This window comes from Anabrus simplex, chromosome 1 (genome assembly GCF_040414725.1).
Source record: "Anabrus simplex isolate iqAnaSimp1 chromosome 1, ASM4041472v1, whole genome shotgun sequence".
NCBI lineage: Eukaryota > Metazoa > Arthropoda > Insecta > Orthoptera > Tettigoniidae > Anabrus > Anabrus simplex.
Window position 1 is genome coordinate 889215385 of NC_090265.1, and position 14742 is coordinate 889230126.

At 39.6% G+C, this 14742-nt stretch overlaps 1 protein-coding gene across 1 annotated transcript in view; it reads right to left on the reverse strand.

Moving 5' to 3' along the window:
* The window catches only part of pont (pontin), a 47850-nt gene that overhangs the window by 8974 nt on the left and 24134 nt on the right, over positions 1-14742 (reverse strand). Inside the window, exon 4 of the mRNA XM_067148109.2 lies at positions 8708-9079. Within this exon, the coding sequence (XP_067004210.1) occupies positions 8708-9079 (372 nt within the window). The remainder of the gene's footprint in view (positions 1-8707; positions 9080-14742) is intronic.

Below are 14742 nucleotides of genomic sequence, written 5' to 3' on the forward strand. Positions count from 1 at the left end.
ATTACCATTCAAAACCCCCTTCTTGATATTTTCAAGTACAGTTCCTACTTCAAACTACTCCAAATAATAGGATGGATTTTTCATTTCATGAAAAACATACATAACAGAGAAATACATTATGGCGAACTGACGGCTTCTGAAATGGAAACCAGTCGACATTATCTAATTCTTACGGCCCAACAAGAAAGCTTTCCTGAGGAGTGTAAAGCTTTACGGGAGCATTTACCACTGCCGAAGAACTCTAAAATTAAATGTTTCCAACCATTTTTGCAAGACAATATGATCCGCCTAGGAGGTCGACTTCAGTTCACTGAAACATCATTTAATGAGACACACCCACTCCTTCTTAACGGCAATCATCACTTCTCTCATTTATTGATCAGACAAATTCATATTAAACTGCATCACTTGGAACTGCGAGTAGTATTTTCAGAACTTCAGTCACAATTCTGGATCGTTCGAGCACGACAAACCATCAAAAAAGTTCTTTAAATGTGTTTACCATGCAAGCTCACGAATAACCCTCACGGGCAAGCTCCCGAAGCTCCATTACCAGCAGACCGCATTAAGTACGCAACTCCAGTTGAAGTCACAGGTTTGGATTTCGCTGGCCCACTGTATGCAAGGCAAGGCAACACTGTACAAAAAGTGTATGTCTTATTACTCACTTGTGCCACTACTCGAGCTGTTCACCTGGAACTTATTTCCGTCATGACTGTAGACAAATTTTTACTCACCTTTCAACGCTCCACCAGTCGTAGAGGAATTCCACACACAGAATATTCAGACAATGCTGCTACCTTCCATGCAGCCAATAAGGAACTCAGAGAAGTAACTACTATCCTTCAACAAAACGAAACTTCCCAATACTTTGCAATCAATGGAATTAACTGGAAATTCATTGCTCCACGTGCTGCTTGGTGGAGAGGATGGTGGGAGCGCATGATTGGCACAGTTAAGCGATGTATTAGAAAGGTCTTAGGATGCAGACAAGTGGACCATGAAGCACTTAACACAATTCTGGCCAGTATGGAGGCCACAATAAATTCACGTCCATTACTCCAGGTTGAAGGCCCTACCACTTTAACTCCTGCTCACTTCCTAAATCTCGGAAGACGATTGACTTATATCCCTACTGGATCTGAACCATTTCTGCGCAAAGACTTGAAACGACAATTCAGACTTCAGCAACAGGCAACAAACGATCTTATGAAAAGATGGACCAAAGAATATCTTGGAAATGAGAAACTATCATCATGTCCAGCAGACACATGGAAGATCAGTTCCCTTACGAGTGGGAGATGTAGTTCTTCTACAAAATGACTCACACCGCCATCATATGTGGGAGAAAGCACTCATCCAAGAGTTACGACAAGGACAAGACAGCTACATCAGGACGCTGATACTCCACGCGACTGACAGACATCAGATTACACGTCCAGTGCAGCTGGTCATCCCACTAGAGGTCGACCAGGGTGGGGAGGATGTGGGAGTTTGAAACTGATCCATTTTTCCATCCTCTCTGAATGTGACTTGTGCTCTCGGAACATCTAGGAGCATTGTTAGGATATGTTGTTGTATCATCCAGAATATAGATTCTTTGAAATAAAATGGTAGCATATAGTTGACTGAAGTGATCCCCTTTTTCATTTTAATCTATTCACTACGCCTTCCATCTACAGCTCAGTTCTATTTCTTTGTTTTTGCTCTTTCAACTGTTTCAGTGATCCATACTGAAAACAAATGAACATCTCAACACTTTCCCATCAACATTATTCTGTTCACATGTTTCAGCTGAACTGAATTCAAGAAGATTTTTCAAGTGCTAGTATTTCAAGTGTTTCACCTGGTCTTCAGTGAAGTGCATTCTTCAAATTGGAATAAAACTGACAACTTACACAAGACATGTGGATCGTAATGAGTGTTTAACATCCAAATCTTTACCTGTCTTACACTGAATATCAACAACACACACTTCCTTCATAAATTTTATCTTTAATTCATTTCTTGCCTTAACTTTATTAATTTTGACTGATGATGGTCTCTAGCAAGACTGAAACTAGTTTCATCAAATATATGTAACTTTTTAAAAGATTACAATAAATAGTATTGAATAGGTGGAAACCTTTCGCTTTTGTTTTACATTATATTGCTTTTCAATACAGAATAATATGAAATTTATTACCGCTCCTTTGATTCCGTTCAGAAGTTAGAAATTTATTTTGTGTTGAGTGGTACGGTGAATGGTACCGAATATTTGTCGTATGGTAGCCTAAATCTGGATTATGAGGTTGGTTGACTAGCGTGGTGGATATTTGTCTTGAGATAGCCTAGCTATTTATACGGAAAAAGTAGTGAAATTCCTTACTAATAAAAACAAAATTAAAATCTTTCAGAAAGTGGACTAGCACCCGCATCTTTAAGGGCACGGAGGTGGTGCAAATGTTGAAACTCGCACCTTCAAATTTTGACTTGAGCACGAGTTGGCCGAAGCTTTGTCGGATTCAAAATTGAGGCCAAAGACATAGAGCCGATTGCAGAAACTGTGTTTAGACGATGTATATGGTTAAAAAATGCCTGAGTATGGCTGTCGTATTGTAGAGATGTTATTTATCACTTAGACACTGTCTAAAATCGATGTTCAACTGGCCATGTTTAAACACTGCTAAGAGCACTGTTTAACCTCAAATGAGAGGAGTGAATAACAATCAGAGGTTATTTACCATGAAACATGTAATTTGTATTATCATGTTAAGACGATTCCGGGAAGAAAGGTTAGTCCGACGGCCTCTCTGTGGGTCGCCCGCTGCTAAATCGCTGCAATTCATTTGACATGTACAGGGAGATAGATCTTAAAATAAGGTTTCACTTTTCAGGAGACTTGTTTCTTGAGACTGACAAAGGGACAGTCCAGTAACTGTCAACTTGAATACAATTCTTGGCAACCGATATATTTTAATGTATACATGGGGTAATTTCCATGGAATTATTGGTCACTTCGACTAAATACATATCAGAATTACGTGTCCCGATCGTCAGAGGGCTGTCACATACATCAACCGGGAGGGATTCACTTATATTTACTGCCAAGTAAACACACATAATGGTATCACCACCGTGACGAAGGCAAAATACATTTTGCTGAGTGTTTGGAGGCTTGCGTGTTCAAATGATCCTTAGAGCTATGCCGGCGGGAGCACATGCTCCTGGTAGGGCCACCCAAGCCGGACCGGTCTAAGGTGATGATCCAGATTAAGAATGATACCCTGGTCCTCCAGGTTGAGGGTTGGGCGTAGGGTTAACTCCCCTACCTCGTAAAAAGACAAATGTTACGGATACCTTAAGACATACTACAGGAAAAGCTGATAACTTGGTGACGACCCGGCGAGAAAAAAATGCTGGAGAAGGAAAGCCAAGGACCGGGACGAATGGAGGCAAGTGATGAAGGAGGCCAAGGACCTACATGGACTGTAGCGCCGAACAATAATAGTAATAGTAAACACACATAATAGTGAAAACTAAAAAGTAGGTTGTATGTGGTTTTTTATATATATATAATCGTATACGTTTTTGGCAATTATCAGATAGGAAAAGGCAAGTGGTGGTGATTATTGTTTTTTTTTTTTTTTTTTGCAAGTTGCTTTAAGTCGCACCGACACAGTTAGGTCTTATGGCGACGATTGCACAGGAAAGGGCTAGGAGTGGCAAGGAAGCAGCCGTGGCCTTAATTAAGGTACAGCCCCAGCATTTGCCTGGTGTCAAAATGGGAAACCATGGAAAACCATCTTCAGGGCTGCCGACAGTGGGGTTCGAACCCACTATCTCCCGAATACTGGATACTGGGTGATTATTGTTTAAAGAGGAGGACTAGGGAAGAAGAGCCAAGGCCATAATAACAGCCCTAGTATTTGCCTGGTGTAAAAAATGAAACTACGGAAAACAATCTTCAGGGATGCCAATGATGCGTTTCGAACCTACGGTCTCCAGAATGCAAGCCACATCTATATGTCCCGTACAACACACTCGGTTACACATTACTATTTTTTCATCTTCCCTTCGTCGAAGCTACTGCATTTATGAGTAGATTACACTCACTGTAACAACGCTATAATCAAAGCTACACTTCCCAGTACAGTGGCGTGTCGCTTTAGTGTCGATAATATTATGAGATTTAATTTCCACCGAAAGCGATACTCTTATCAGTGGGCAAGTTATGATCATGCTTGGCCATATTTGAGTAATGTGTAGGAAGACAAACAGCTGACTGGCGTTTGGCGTGCGCACCGACGAATTTCATTGGTTGCGACAAGCAAAGAGTTGAATGAAAGATACTTCTATCTACATTTTCAAACCGATACTGAAACTTTAAATGATGTCTAGTTAAACATCGGCTAAACATTGTTTATGCAATAGAAGATCGTGCTCAATTTAGACGTTGTTAACGGCTTAAAACTAGTCATCGTTTCTGCAATCGGCCCATTTTCTCGCAGTCGCACAGGGTCGAGTGTAAACTCCAATTCATTGTCTAAGGCCCGGTTTCTTCAACGAATGTTATGTGTTAACACTGCTGTTAAGGAGACATAACACACAATTTAACAAAATGGTCGTCTCATCAAGAATTGTTAACTCTAACAATTGTTAAATCTGGCGTTTGGCGTGCGCACCGACGAATTTCATTGGTTGCGACAAGCAAAGAGTTGAATGAAAGATACTTCTATCTACATTTTCAAACCGATACTGAAACTTTAAATGATGTCTAGTTAAACATCGGCTAAACATTGTTTATGCAATAGAAGATCGTGCTCAATTTAGACGTTGTTTACGGCTTAAAACTAGTCATCGTTTCTGCAATCGGCCCATTTTCTCGCAGTCGCACAGGGTCGAGTGTAAACTCCAATTCATTGTCTAAGGCCCGGTTTCTTCAACGAATGTTATGTGTTAACACTGCTGTTAAGGAGACATAACACACAATTTAACAAAATGGTCGTCTCATCAAGAATTGTTAACTCTAACAATTGTTAAATCTTGTGTTAAATTAACCTAGCAGCACTCCTGTGTTAAACCCCTTAACAGTTGCTAAAATTTCAAAATGGAGACATGTAGAAGACGTAAGTTTGAAGCTTTACTACTGTATGAGGACTATTTATAAACTGAAGAAGGCAAAGGATGACCCCTACTAAGAAATAACGACCTTTTAGAGTGGTCAGAAGAAAGACTTCTAATTACCGAAGCCATAATGAACAAGGTACCTACTAGACGATATAGGTTAGAGTTTCCAACAGATTGCAACTTACCAATCTCTCCAGTGCAGCAGCTGCTTATAGATTTTACAAGGATGGATCAGACCCTGCGTCCAATCGATTTCAACTAGCTTAATGTAGCTGCTGGGGGATACTCAACAGTAACTCGTGTAGAAGGGTTTGGGTCAATACCGTACAGTTTCGTTTTTGAAATAAATGAGGACGAATGTCATGAGGCAGGATCCGCTTTGGACCACGTGGAGGGGATAGAACACTAAAATGCGAACACATTTAACTTGAACTTGTTAGGTCCGCAACCTAATAATTTCCGAAAAAATTACGAATTCCCGATTGTAAAGCACTGCGTATATACTTGAAAAGTTGCACATTAGTCAAGTGTAGCAGTGGCCGAGTGGTCATCATACTTGTCTACAAACCACGACGATGGGAGTTCGAGTCCCGCGTTAAATTACTTTTTTTTAAAATACAAATTTAATTAATTATTTCAGGGAATGTGAAGGTAAAAATGCGAATAAAAGTAATGATCAAATTGCAGTGGAACTTTATTTCCTACCTCAAATTAATATAGTCCGCCTCTGTGGTGTAGTGGTTAGCGTGATTAGCTGCCACCCCCGGAGGCCCGGCTTCAATTCCTGGCTCTGCCACGAAATTTGAAAAGTGGTATGAGGGCAGGAACGGGGTCCACTTAGCCTCGGGAGGTCAACTGAGTAGAGGAGGGTTCGATTCCCACCTCAGCCATCCTTGAAGTGGTTTTCCGTGGGTTCCCACTTCTCCTCCAGGCAAATGCCGGGATGGTACCTAGCTTAAGGGCAAGGCCGCTTCCTTCCCTGTCCTATCTAATCTTCTTTCCATCCCTCCACAACGCCCCTGTTCAGCATAGCAGGTGAGGCCGCCTGCGGGGGGTACTGATCATTCTCCCCAATTGTATCCCCCGACCCAAAGTCTCCGAGGGAAAAACCGACCCTGGAGGATAAACAGATTAAGAAGAGATCCAGCAGTAACTGTGAGAACATTTAGACCTATATTAATTTCAGGTAGAAAACGAAGTGTACCGGCACTGCAATTTGCGTAATATTTTTGTTCCAATTTTTAAATAACGTTCCCTGAAACGAGACTCGAACTCACGTCTACGACGCTCGCAGACAAGTACAATGACCATTATGCCACAACTAGTAAATATATACGCCTTGCATTGGAATCGGGGTTTCATCAATTTTTCAGAAGTTATTACGTTGTGGACCTGACATGTTTAAGTAAAATTTGTTCGCCTTTAGTGTTATTATCACCTCAACTTCATCCGAAGCGGAAGTTTGTAATGATATCTGACCTCGAGACGCTTTCCATGTAGGCCTAATTGTAGGGGCAAAAGATCTTCATAGGTCGACGTCCTGAACAAATAGTATTTTTTTTAAAAGAAAAAAAGGCCTAATTGTAGGCGACTATGTTCACGAGGGCAAGAAAAGAGTGTGTAGAATTCTACAAAGAATTCTTGCTGCCATTGCAGCATTAACAAGGCACTACATTATTTTCCCCGCAATAAAATAATGCCCGAAAATCATTCAAAACATATCAATTATCACATTTTCCCGGTGATGTAGGAACCTTGGATTGCACTCCTACAAGAATAGGCTATATAGAATGTTGTGATATAACAGTCCGTTATTTCATTTTTTAAGCACTCTCGCATAATTTTAAATTAAAACTTTTTTTTTTTGCTAGTTGCTTTACGTCGCACCGACACAGATAGGTCTTACGGCGACAATGGGACAGGGAAGGGCTGGAAGTGGGAAGGAAGCGGCCGTGGCCTTAATTAAGGTACAGCCCCAGCATTTGCCTGGTGTGAAAATGGGAAACCACGGAAAACCATTTTCAGGGCTGCCGACAGTGGGGTTCGAACCTACTATCTCCCGAATACTGGATACTGGCCGCACTTAAGCGACTGCAGCTATCGAGCTCGGTAAATTAAAACTATAACAACATTTGTCTCGCGTTCATCATAATAACGCTTTTGTTGCCTCTTACTTGACATGTTTACTTCTTAGCAGTCTCCTATAATAATGTCAACCATGTGTCTGTGTGACAAAATACTATTTCAACACGCCACTAGGAGCGCTATATGTAAAGAAACAAAAGACGCTCACTGCCAAACGCGTCCAGAAATCTTACGGAAATGTGTTAATTTGTCTTTAACAATTGTTTCGTAGCAAATGTTGGAAATATGTTCGTGAAACAGGGTACTTTTAAACGAAGTGTTAAATTAATAACAATTGTTAGTTAACATTTGTTAAGCAAAATTTAACATAGAGTTGAAGAAACCGGGCCTAAGTGTGTGACCAGAAAATAATATTTAATAACCCTTTGGTCCAAAATGGAAGACTTCTAATAACATTTGTTTTAGAAAGAGTGTGATCTGCAATACAGTAGTACGCTGATATTTTAATGGGCCCCAGTGCAAATGTTTTCATATTTGTTGTCTGGTGTTTTTTACATCTTCCAGTGCACTGTTATTTTATAAGCCACAGCAGAAAAGGTTTTCATATTTGTTGTGTTTTTCACACGTTTTAATACTCTCCTCTTATGCTTAGAAATGGTAGATATAGTTTTCACTGCACCCACTGGTACATAACATAAAATGTCGGCGTGCAGGAAAATTTTGTATCGAGTGCATCCACAGCCCTGTTGGATAGTTTTTTTCATGTATTCAGTAGTACGATTCCTCACTTCTCCTTGTCCCCTGCAGAAATGTCTTAATAAGGTATTACTGTATTTTAAATGAAACCTAGTTTAAACAAAACTAAAAGATGATTTAAACCAATAAAACCTTGTATCTTTCCAACCCTGCAAAGTTTACAGACCAGCTTTCTGCCCTTCCAGAACTCACTCATATTGATGAAGATAAATGTTGTTAGTGGTTTAACGTTTAATGTGTTAACATTAAAGGTTTTTGACAATGCAAGGGTGGGAAAAGGGCTAGAACTGGGAAGGTAGCAGCTGTGGCCTTAATTAAGGTACAGCCCCAGCATTTGCCTCGTATGATAATGATAAATACAGAAAACCATCTTCAGGGCTACCGACGGTGGGATTTGAATCCACCATCTCCTGAATCCAAGCCCACAGCTACGCGACCCCTACTGCACGGCCAACTCGCTCGGTGAAGGTAAATTTATCTTTGTCTACTATTTATCAACTCAAAACTGTCTGCTTTAGATCAGCAGGAATGATTCAAGATTCATTTGTATGAATGCAAATACAGTATACCGAGAAAACAATATTGCAACTACAGTATATATGCTTCCACATCCCTCAAACTGTACTGTAAGTACACAGAAGCTGTGTGAACCTGTGAACCTGTAAATGCACACATTATACACTAAGATAATAGCAGATCATTCTATTATATCTTATTCTCATAGTCAAGTTTAAAGCACAAGATCTTAGATTATTACCTGTGATTTCAGTCTTCTTGGGTTTCATCAACTGCCCCATCATGGATAAAATATCTTGACCTCCCTGAGGTCTAGCATTAGCTACGTCAAGATCATGGAGGGTAACATCCTGAATAACTTCCTTCTTTTTGTGGACATCACCTTTGGGAAGTGGCACATATTCCTCAGCCTCCAGATCAAATTCTGTAGCAAATGTATCACTACGACCCTGTCTTTTAACAGCACCACTGTTTGCTTCAATATAGATAACATCACCAACTTCTACCTTCTCCTTTTGAAGAGATTCGTAGATTGAGGGATCAAGTTTCAGTTGCTTAGTGCCCTTGGCTGTTTTAAGTCCGATGACAACATGGCTCACAGTCTTGCCATACCCTGAAAGTGTAGTAACTCATGTTATTTTCAAATATTATCACAATACTATATAATTTTTCAACAACTCAATATACATATTGTACCATATCTACTCATGTAATTCTCATCATCACATAATTGATGCACCCTGTTTTTGTATTTTTTTACAGTTCAAAGTCAGGACATTTTCCTTCCGTATATATTTGACACACCTGTTTTCTCATACATTTACTGTGCAGTTTGGTGAGTGTTGTAAAAGGTAAGTGGCAAGTTTGTATTTTAAAATTAGAAAATTTCAAGTTGCAGTGCTTAACTAGTTCAGTGTGTGAGTCAGCGCTGACTTAAAGCAATAACACTGCAACACTCCTTGCAGTCTATTACACTAGCCAACATGATTTTGCAGTAAAATAGAAAATTTGTAATTCTTATGGAAATCGCTGCCCTGATTTCGAAAATGATGCTATTTTTTCCCTATCACGTCTAGTTTTGACGCAATTCGGTGTTTTAGTATCTGCATGAATTCGTAAGATGTAATGTTGAGAGATGTTCTCGCGCAACTATTTTTAGAAAACAATTATGTAATTTGATTTGTTATTGTTTGTCTTTCATCTTAGACCACTTGAATAATCAGACGTGTTAAAAGCCCCAGCCCTTATGCAATGTTTATGATGGACTGATAAAGCAGTTTCCTTTCAAAGATAACAGTCCGAAAATATTATAGTCAAGAAGATGAACTTGTATTTTGTACGGATGTTTCAAATCTTCTACGTCGATTGGGAGAGAAAGAGTATGATCCTAGTAACTGGCGTGTTTTTATTGACTCTTCCAAAATTAGTTTAGAGGCTGTTTTGCTTCATAATACAAATGTTCTGGAATCCGTCCACTTGCACACTCCACAAAAATGTCTGAAACATACGAGACCTTAAAGTTGGTGCTTGAAAAAATTAAATATCATGAGCATGGGTGGCAAATTTGCGGTGATTTGGAGATCATTGGATTGTTGCTGGGACAACAAAAAGGCTATACAAAATTTCCCTGTTTCCTATGCGAATGGGATAGCAGGGCACGGGATAAACATTGGGATACAGTGAATTGGACAGAAAGGAAACAACTACAACCAGAATCCAAAAATGTCTTGAATGTAAAAAATTCTACTTCCACCTTTGCACATCAAATTTGGATTGATGAAACTGTATGTCGAGGCATTAGATAAAAGTAGCCTATGCTTCCAATATTTATCCACTAAATTTTCCTCATTATTAGATGCAAAAATCAAAGAAGGCGTATTTGATGGACCACAGATTCGTAAACAGATGAAGGATAAAATTTTCACAGACACGATGACCAAAATTGAGAAAGAGGCATGGAACGCATTCAAAGATGTACTGACTAAATTCCTTGGCAACATTAAGGACCCTCAATACAAAGAAATTGTAAGGAAAATGTTGGTAAAGTTTAAGGAACTCGGTTGTAATATGAACCTTAAGCTTCATTTCTTAGCTTTGCATCTGGATTATTTCCCTCTAAATTTAGGAGCTGTCAGTGAAGAACAAGGTGAAAGGTTTCACCAGGATCTCAAAGATGCAGAACGACGCTGTCAGGGACGTTGGGATGTGAATATGATGGCCAATTACTGTTGGTCGACTGCACGAGACGACCCTTCTAGAGATCATTCAAGAACTTCAAAAACCCGGAAATTTCACGGAAAACGGGAAAAGACGGAGGTGTGAATCTAACCTGCACATAATGTAAGTAACAAAACTATGTATGTTTAACCATGTAATTTTTATTCAAGGTGCGGTTATATTAATTTAAAAGCAACTGTACAGTCGAAACTAAATAAGCACTATATGCTTCAGTTTCACGAATTTCAATATACATTAAAAATACAATACATACTATCTACTCGCTTACAAAGCAGCATTTATGTGTATTCAATGCATGAAAAATATGATTATGTTTTGCAAGCTGAAATTTACATTAATACATCAAATTTAATCAATACTAAGTATCAACAATTTTACGTAAAAACAAAATAATATTTTGTAAAATTGCCACCAAACCAGACGTGATTCGCCAAAACTAATTTTTTTCTCGAATTCTGCGTTAATAAATTCATAAAACCCACCTAGTTTCGTTTTTACCGCACAAAAAAAAGTTTTATTTTGCAGGCTAGTGTTATGAATGTGTACAGGCTGTCTTTTAATTAAGGACCAGTTGTTCATTTCTTTTAACATCCAGCGCGTTTGTTATTTTGCACATGTGCTCTGACTCCCAGCATCCTTTGTGCACAAACACATGCCTGTTGCCGCATTGGTACTGTGTTGTTGCTTTGTACCGAGCAATGGAACTAATTAAGATGATCAAGCAACTCACCACATGTGGGATATGGTCAGTTATATGGTTCTTGACAGCAAGGAATGTGCTACCGGCAGAGACCTGTCGCCAGATCTGTTAAGAGTACAACCTCAATGCTATGAGTGATGAAGTCTGTAAGTGGGTAAGGCTATTCAAGGAAGGTCAGGAAAATGTGCAAGACACCCACATTCTACTTGGTCATCTCTGATCAGGAACAATACTTTGCATGAGGTTGACACCACCCTTTGTGCAGATGGTAAACAATATCCTCTCCGTCACTTCACTTTCTACAAGTTTTGAGGTCAGTTATCTACAAAATTGTGTCAGAAAAGTTTGACTACAGAAAGTTGTGCAATCGATGGGCTCGGAAGATACTGACGGAAGAACACAAAATGAAGAGATGTACCAGTGCTTTGATATTTTTGACCTGGTACCATGAGGAATTGACATGTTATTGCTTACCGTAACAATGTCACGGGGGAAAAGACATGGGTGTCCCCCACGTAATCACTGAATCCAGGCAGCAATCAATGGACTGGCGACACACATCACCTCTAACAAAAATGATATTCGAGCAAACTTTCTCAACTCGCAAGATTATGACAACCGTGCTTTGCAGCAGACATGGAGTTCTGCCAGTAGGCTCCTGATTTAATGTTGTAGATTGGTTAATAAACAAATTTAATTTTGATTTCCATTTGAGAAATTTGTAAATGTGTATGAAAGTATTCACTTCCAGAATTTTATGTCACTGTGACCCGGCACCACCATTCTTGTATGTGGTAAGAGATCCACTAGTGCCAGGTTAAGAGCTTGATCAACACAGTGTTCATCTTCTGCCTTCTTGCAGTGAACTTGTAAGGAAAAGCAGTACTAGTAGTTATTTCTGTGTATTTAGCACGCCAAGCTTTCAGTTCTGGAGAACCCCATTTTCATGGCTCCATTCACTGTATGCACAAACTGCACATGCCAAAGAAGATATTAGCCCTCTGAGTTTAGTACTTGCAAACAACTTTTGAATTTTTTCACAAAACTGAGGTTAATATTTGACCTGTCCATTTAGACTTTCACAATATTTTATAAAGGTAAGGAGAGTCCATGAATAAACTCATCTAATAAGGGATATACAGTTGCCCTATCTAAAAATCCAATATCTTGTTGAAAATTTTTAAGGTTTACATCTCAAAATCTTACACACAAGTCCATCTGCCCTTTTTGAACAAATCTGTTTAATGGTTCATCAAAACAAACATAACTAGAGAATTGTTTTAGGACATTTTGCAAAATGTTTTGAAAATATGGGACTAACCCATTATTTATTACATAGGAAGCCTTAGTCTTGCCCATAGTGAAGCTCTGAGCAATTTTACTGACTGGGAACATATTTTTGAATACTGTGGAGATTTCATCACAAAGAGTTCACAAACATCTACCCAGTGAAGACTTGGAGAACCCATATTGCTTTGGCCGTCGTAACACCATCTTCATTCATACCAGAAGTCTTTAAACTAGTGTGAATTGTTCCTGGAACTACAGATTCTTTTGTAGCTGTGGTTGAAGTGTTAGGTGTTAGTTGCACATCATCTAATGGAGATGGAGTAGAGGCACGTTTCTTTGTAAAGAAAGAAATTGTCTGCTGAGTAGACTTAACTTTCAGGTATATTGCACGAGTAGGTCCCTGCAAACAGATGCAGGTGGCAATAGAAGAATGCTGTGTGAAATTATACAAAGTAATAGGAAAGAATGAGTTTATACAAAGCTGATGAGAACGGAAGGTGGAGAGTTTTACTTCCTGGCACGTAAGCCTACACATTAGGTGTACAACCTTACTATTTCTCCCCTGTTAATACCAACGCTATAAGTGATGAAGTCCGTAAGTGGGCAAGTCTATTCAAGGAAGGTCAGGAGAATGTTCAAGACACCCACACTCTACTTCGCCATCTCTGATCAGAAAAGATACTTTGCATGAGGTTGACACCACCCTTCGTGCGGACGGTAAACAATATCCAATATTTTCTAACTGTTGGGTTTGATTCAGTGTCGCCAACCATACAGATTAGGAACCCTACTTGCCGATACGATGTCTTACAGTTACTATTAATCTGTCACGGTAGCACTATACCGGCTGCAAACTCTCTACATCACTTACGAAGATTTTTGACATCCATGCATGACTCACCTTTTTTTAAATGCTATTTGTTCAGGGCGTTGACCTAGAAAGATCTTTTGCCCCTACTTGCACCATGTCAGGAGCCTGCGTATTTGGAAATTGTGGAAGTGTAGTGTTGAATATGAGAAAAAGAGCGTTAAGGACGACACAAACACCTAGTCCCCAGGCCAGAGATATTAATAATTTACAATTAAAAACCCCCTGACCCAACCGGGAATTGAACCCAGGACCGCCGGGTGACAGGCGAATGCGTTGCCCCCTACACCGCGGGGCTGGACACGACTCACCATACACTTCCATTGATTGGCAATGGATTTCAATCGGTTCAGTGCCTTTTGCATTCAGAAACCGAATAACTGCACGCACTTCGCACTTGGCGGTAACATCCAACGAGAGTTCCATTCTCAACAGCTGCCAAGCCAAGACTGAGTGCCTCGGCGTGGTGTACGCATGTTTATATGCAAGCGCGGAAAGCACTCTTCACAATATTGTGACCAACAGCCACATGAACAGAGCTCTGTATTTATCAAAAAATAGGAGACCTTATTGTTGTGATTACCCTCGTACAAGGCTTGAGTGTGCAAGAATGAAGAGAGCACTCTTCAGAATCCTGCATATAAAAATTAGCAATGACAGGTGCCAAGAAACATTTGTGAGGCAACAGAAATTGCCTAATATCCCAATAATTTTTAAAATGAGGATGGCTGCCCGCCATAGTTAAGTCTTCAATATCTTTCTCCATAACTATGGAGGCCATGGAATGAACTACACTTCTGACAGGGTCTTTCTACCTTGAGTCTAGTTACTGCGGAGTGACAACTGCCATTTCATTGTTATTGCTCTTAAAATTATCTTGGTAGTATGGTAAAAACACATCAGCTTACAACCTTCACAACACGGCCTAATATCCCCAACATACAATTATGAAATCAACAGTGGGTAAGATACTTTGAAACTTATTTCAGTTATGAGCCTACAGGTGAAAATTTTGAAGGAGTCCATAGTTATTAATTTGTTATCTTTTCAAGGTAGCAGATGACAAAGTGAGGTGAGAATAGCCCAGACTGACAAACAGAGGGAGTTACTGAAAGGTGATTTGTTTAACCATTGCAATAAGAGACCCGGAGTGAGAAAAGGTAAAAAGCAAACACGAAGA